The sequence below is a fragment of the Ostrinia furnacalis genome, unplaced genomic scaffold (assembly GCF_004193835.3).
Source record: "Ostrinia furnacalis isolate ACB-3 unplaced genomic scaffold, ASM419383v2 OfSCF0092, whole genome shotgun sequence".
Classification (NCBI taxonomy): Eukaryota; Metazoa; Arthropoda; class Insecta; order Lepidoptera; family Crambidae; genus Ostrinia; species Ostrinia furnacalis.
Genome location: NW_021130331.1, coordinates 550,298 through 556,297, shown reverse-complemented (window position 1 = coordinate 556,297; position 6,000 = coordinate 550,298). Strand labels below are relative to the sequence as shown.

General features: G+C 45.7%; 1 protein-coding gene across 1 annotated transcript in view; it reads left to right on the top strand.

Annotated features, from left to right (window-relative positions):
* Positions 1–8: 8 nt before the first annotated feature.
* The window catches only part of LOC114351605 (protein KIAA0100-like), a gene marked incomplete at its 5' end in the record, with an annotated part of 29,087 nt that continues 23,095 nt past the window's right edge, over positions 9–6,000 (top strand). The window contains 9 exons of the mRNA XM_028302884.1: positions 9–179; positions 685–807; positions 1,127–1,365; positions 2,083–2,255; positions 3,300–3,464; positions 3,775–3,975; positions 4,560–4,753; positions 5,164–5,279; positions 5,546–5,693. Coding sequence (XP_028158685.1) covers positions 9–179; positions 685–807; positions 1,127–1,365; positions 2,083–2,255; positions 3,300–3,464; positions 3,775–3,975; positions 4,560–4,753; positions 5,164–5,279; positions 5,546–5,693 — 1,530 coding nt within the window. The remainder of the gene's footprint in view (positions 180–684; positions 808–1,126; positions 1,366–2,082; positions 2,256–3,299; positions 3,465–3,774; positions 3,976–4,559; positions 4,754–5,163; positions 5,280–5,545; positions 5,694–6,000) is intronic.

Below are 6,000 nucleotides of genomic sequence, written 5' to 3'. Positions count from 1 at the left end.
TTTCTTGCAGGTCCGTGAACGTGGATTCAATCCGCGTGGTGTTTCCGTACAAGCACCGGTTCGCGGACGCGGTGCAAGGCGACTTCGTGTCGCTGTTCAAGTGGGTGAAGCTGGTGCACGCCATCAAGAAGAAACCCTTCACTGCTGAGAGTCCGCTGCCCAGCGACTTGCATATCAAGGTCACTATAGTTTGGTCTGCGAGCACGTACAATTTTGTCCAATGACTCCAAGCTACCCATCCTTATCGCTCGCGCGTAATCAAAGTCAAAGTCAAAATTTCTTTATTTGTTTAGACTAATAAATAGTTCTTACAAATCGTCATTTTGCTCTTAAGAAGCCTCTACATGTCTCATAATCTTTTTACCCTACCAGCGCTTCGAGACCAACATTTGGCAAGTGCTGAGAAGAAGCGCCGCAACAAACTCAGTCACCACTGTCTGCCGGTTAATATAAATAATTATGTTGCTGTCGCGCTCGCACACACACTGCGGGCGCGCGTCGCACAGTCGCGACAGCAATATAATTACGCGCGAGCGATAAGGATGGGTAGCTTGGGATCATTGGACAAAATTCTACGTGCTCGCAGACCGGGCTTTAGAATAGATAAGAATAGAGAAGAATTGCCATAAGATACATACTTAGTCAGTTAGATAGATATTTATTGATCGTGTTTTGTTTTTGCAGATTCAAGAAATCTTAATCGAAATGAGTGACGATCCATTTGAAGTGAAACTGCGTGACAACTACGAGCTTTTAGAGGACGAGTACAAGGAAAGTCAAAAGAGACGGACTATGCTTGATGCTAAGGTGAACCAATCTCATTACAACATTTAGCTTATTACACTTGATTTTGACAAATATAAGACTCAGAACTTCAGCAGCTGAATCAAGTCAGACACTCATGGTGGCGTAGAAACTTTTCCATCTGGGACCAATGCCAGTCGATAGCTAGTACACTAACATACTTTATCTCGAAATAATCTTGATAATGACAGTTTGATAATGTCATCAACCCCATTATAAACCCCGCTGTCTAAAAACACAAACCTCTAAAGTCAATAATCGCTGAAATATATGTTAAATACATAAATTGCTTTACGTAGGTTTAAATACGTTTGCTTTCCAGGTGCAAGAACTGTGCAAGCCCCACCTATTCTTACCCGCGGGTAAGGTCGAGGAGCTATACTCGGCCTTACGTCAGAAGGACGCACAGATCTACGTGCAGCGTTGCCGAGCCGCGCCGCCGCCACGCACTCGGCTTGTGGCTTGTTGCCTTAGTGGCTTCAGGCTTATAGCATTAGCTGACCCTTCCATACATGGAGCACAGAACGCGCAGGCGAAGATGAGAGATATTGATTTTGACAGGTAAGTTACTGTGTCTTTACGAGTGCGATCTTTTGTTGATGTAGTATAGCGGTGTACGCGCCTTTTGGCCTGCTGCCTTAGTGGATTCAGGCTTATAGCTCTGGCTGACCCTTCCATACATGGCGCACAGAACGCTCAAGCTAAGATGAGAGATATAGATTTTGACAGGTAACTTATTTGTTTGTAAATGTGCTATTGTTTTCTGATCCAGTTCTGTTTCGCTACGTTGTCGTTGCGCACGCGCGTTGAGGCCTGCTGACTAGAACGGACTAGTCCCATATTACCAAGCGATTATTTTACTGATCTACATTCAGTGCATTCGAGTGCTGAATATCTTTAATACATGGCTGAATGAGTTCTTTCCAGACTAATTATCGGTAGCACGCACTGACGCCTCGATACTCGGCGCTTAGGACGCGCCTACTCAGCTAAGGAATATAGATTTTTTTGACAGACAAAAAAAGACTAAAGGCCGGTAACGCACCTGTAACACCCCTGGGACTGCGGATGTCTATGGGCGACGGTAATCACTTATCATCAGGTGATCCGTCTGCTCGTTTGCCTCCTGTCATATAAAAAAGACTCATTTAATTACTTTGTTTTGGTGATTTTTTAGGCAGATTCTTGTGACAATGACCTCAGTAGCAATTACGTAAGTGCAAACACCTTTTGGGACATATTTTGGCCGCGTATTTAAGAAAATACTATTGTCTCCAGCCCGTGGCCCGAGGACGGCATGGAGTTCACGACTCTGTGGGCGCGCGGCGTGCAGCTGGGCGTGGCGCAGTGGCAGCTGCTGCTGCGGGACTTCCCGCAGCCGCTGCTCAGCTGCCGCGGCCTGCGCATGTGGGGCACCGTGGCCGCCGCCGAGGACCAGCCGCCGCCTAGAGGTACGTTGTACTAAAGCCCGGTCTGTAAGAGCACGTAGAATTTTGTCCAATGACCCCTAGCTACCCATCCTTATCGCTCGCGCGTAATTATGTTGCTGTCGCACTCGCACACTCACTGCGGGCGCCCGTCGCACAGTCGCGACAGCAATATAATTACGCGCGAGCGATAAGGATGGATAGCTTGGGGTCATTGGACAAAATTGTACGTGCTCACAGACCAGACTATAATATCATCATCATTAGGCCTTTTAAGCCTTTTAATGTATTCTTGGTTGAAGTGTATGTGATTAGAAAGAAAGAAAGAAAGATACTGATGATTAAACTGTACCTGTGTGATTAATCTAATATTGTTATAAGCTGCAACATATCCGCTCCATGATGAATAATTTACTAACCAGCGTTTCTCAATCTAAGTGAATGTATTTTCTGTTTTGAGAAGTAAATGTCTTATACCGTAAGCCCGATTTCCATCAAGGTCGAGAGGAGTGGAGACGAAAGAAGTTGTGTTTTAAATAACCAATCAGATTTTGTTATTTCCACATCTCCTCTCCGCTTCGGTGAAAATGGATCGAGCGGAGAGGAGACGAGATCTGTCGACATACGAGTATCGGCAGACTAGCGGGGCGGGTGGCCTTGGGCGCCTCGCGGCTCGTTCCCCGCTGCCTTCTCCCCGCGCCTTGCACACCAGAAAGCGACATACGATTCGTAGACAGCAATAGACTGACAGCTGACAGCTACACACAGCTCACATCTCTCCGCTCCGCTTCGATGGAAACCGGGCCATAGGAAGGCCAGGAAGACGACCCTCTCTAATTTACCACAGGAAGATCTTTATGCTACACCCCTTACGCTGGGTAGATGGGTTGGGGAGGTCTGATGTTCACATGTTTGTCTTTTAATCGCCTCTTATGACAGTCACAGGAAGAGTGGGGGGTGGTCATATTCTCTACTCGGAACCACGCGACTAATATTCATCCAAACATTTTTTCTGTTGAGTTGAAAAACAGTTTTATATCTTTGTGAATGTAATAAATTGTGTTCCAGCTGTCCGCACGGTGACAATAGACCAGGGCGCGCCGTGGGGCCCGTACGAGCTGGAGCGTAGCATGATGCCGCTCAAGTGGTACTATGACCTGTGCTGTGAGATGGCTCAGTACAGCTACGCCTTCGGGCCCTGTTGGGAACCGGTCATCGCGCACTGCAACCTGTGTGAGTGGAACTAGAAATCTGTTTGTTTATTTTAGATGTCACTAGGGTAGACGTACACGTGCACTGTTCTCCAACGTATGACTACGTTATTTAACGAACAAATTACTGTACCTACATGAAAAAGGTAATTGTAAAAACGAGGCAATAAAGTATTATCTTATCTTAAAAAAGCTCGAACATCATGAAATACGATTTAAAATATACAATTTTGAAAACTTAAAAAAATATGTATGTGACCCTTCGGCCTCGCTGTTGTGGTGGGACACCTTTAATAATACATGATCTCCTTAACTTATAACGTCAATTCCAGCTTTCGACCAAGTGTCCCGGCCCTCCCTGGACCCCTCCGCGCCTCTGGCCTGGTGGGACAAGGTCCGGCTGCTCATGCACGGGCGGCTGACGGCCAACATCGCGCGCTTCACGTGCCTGCTGCACGTGTCGCTGGACCCCTACAACACCACCGAGGAGATGGAGCTCACGTGGAGCGACCTGGTGCTGGACTGGACCAACGGTGAGCGGCAGCAAGGTCCCGGCCCCCCCTTAAGCTCGCTAGTCTGGTGGAATTTTTCAGAAAGAAGACATCATTCTAATCTTGAAATGTCCACGTGCCTGTCCGAGTACTCCAGTGACTAGTTCTGGAAAATCCATAATCCGGCTCGAAGGACCACTAAGATATACCGTGAGAGTAGTACTCTCAAAGAATTGCTAAATAAAATACACAGTTTGCCCTGATATTTTGCGTGGTTGAAAATTGGTGAAAAGTTAGTAAAATAGTGCCGCCCCATCGGCTTGGTTTATGTAATTCCTTACGAAACTTTAGATCATGATTTTGTACTGTGTAACCTTGCGGTGGATTTCGAGCATATTGTGCCAAGATCTTTCAGCGATTCTGCCACGTCCACAATATCGTCGGCAAACCGAAGGTGAGTGGTGTACTCGCCGTTAATGTTTATGCCGAATACTTTCCATTCCAGGAGTTTGAAAGCGTCTTCCAATGCAGTGGTGAATAGTTTCGGAGTTGCTGTGATTTTGTAATGTGTAACCTTGTGATTCTGTGACTTTCATAATAATAATATAATCATTATCCTCCCCCAGGCAAGCTCGGCTTCCTCGGCGAGCTGAACGTGTTCGTGCGCACAGCGAGCAAGTACGACGATTGCCGCGTATTACGCGTGCCGGCGCTGCGGCTGTGCGCCAAGCTCGGCTGGCAGTGCGTCGGCGACCCGCGCGACCACCACGCGCAGGCGCCCTGCGCACCCACGCGGTTGCCCGAGTACTCTAGTAACCAGGTCTGTAAAAACTAATCCGGCTCGAAGGACCATCTTTAAGAAATTACCTTAATTAGCTTAGGTGAAATACTGCAGATTGTTATAATAAAGAGTTTCTTGCTATATGCCGTAATTTAATAATATGGTTACGATATGGTTATGCTAACTTTTGGCACTTGCATACAAAACTACGAAGCGGAAATGTCGCTGTATGCAATCTTCAAGCTCCAACGATAATCGGAAGTCAAAAAACACCAAACGTAGAATGACGAAGCTACGTGTGAGACACCTATTTAAGGCTTGTAAGTAAATGACATTATAAGAATATTCATCGCGATATTTATGATATTGGGCGTCAACCTTGAGAGGTTCCTAATTTGATTGAATTAAACTTTTGTGTGTGTGTGTCTTAAATAAAATGTGTTTTTCAGGAACACGACTCATACCGCGCATTCCGGTCTCAAGGGCTAGATATCCATTTGAGTATGGAGACAAAGCCCATAGACAGGGATGGACCTGTGCTGCTGCTTTACGGGAGCACTTTAAGGTAAAGTTTAAATAGTTACAAGCTTTTTGAAAAATCAGTAAAAATACTTAGAAATACTTGGTCTGCCTGGCTAGCTACCATTATCTTTCCAACTCTGTCGCCATAACAACAATGTAAAAAGCATATTGTGTTTCGGCAGTTTAAGGTAACATACTCAGTTTTTTTGTCGTTCTTTTCGGATTAGGATCATTTCCACTTTTGGTCTGACTGTCATTTCCAATCAGATGAAAAGCAGGCCGTTGTGGTAAATAATAAACTTTTTTCAGATGGTTCGAGAGCTTGAAGTTGATTCTATCCGGCGTGACGCGGCCTACACGGCGCGGGCGCGTGTTCAACAATGTGCGCCCGCGCAAGCCGCAACTGTCGCGTCACTACCGCAACGTCAGCGTGTCGCTCACGCTGCACAACCTGCAGGTGAGTGAAAAGATTAATTTTTGAACTTTAGGTCAATAGAGATACAGTTCAAAATCCATCCATTAGGTGGATAAACAGACGATTTTCAGTCAGTCAAAGTATCTAACTTTACTGCAACAAAAATAGAAATAAATTACATAAATTGATTTTACGCTGTGTGCATTCCAGTGGATTCACAGAATCTTATTACTAGAATAGAAGCAACGTTCAGCAGTGAACTTATGGCTGAAATGATAGTGTTGAATGCAGAAACTAAATTCCTTCATCCGCATAGCTGTTTTACTGTTCATAGACGCGCTGCAGCGAA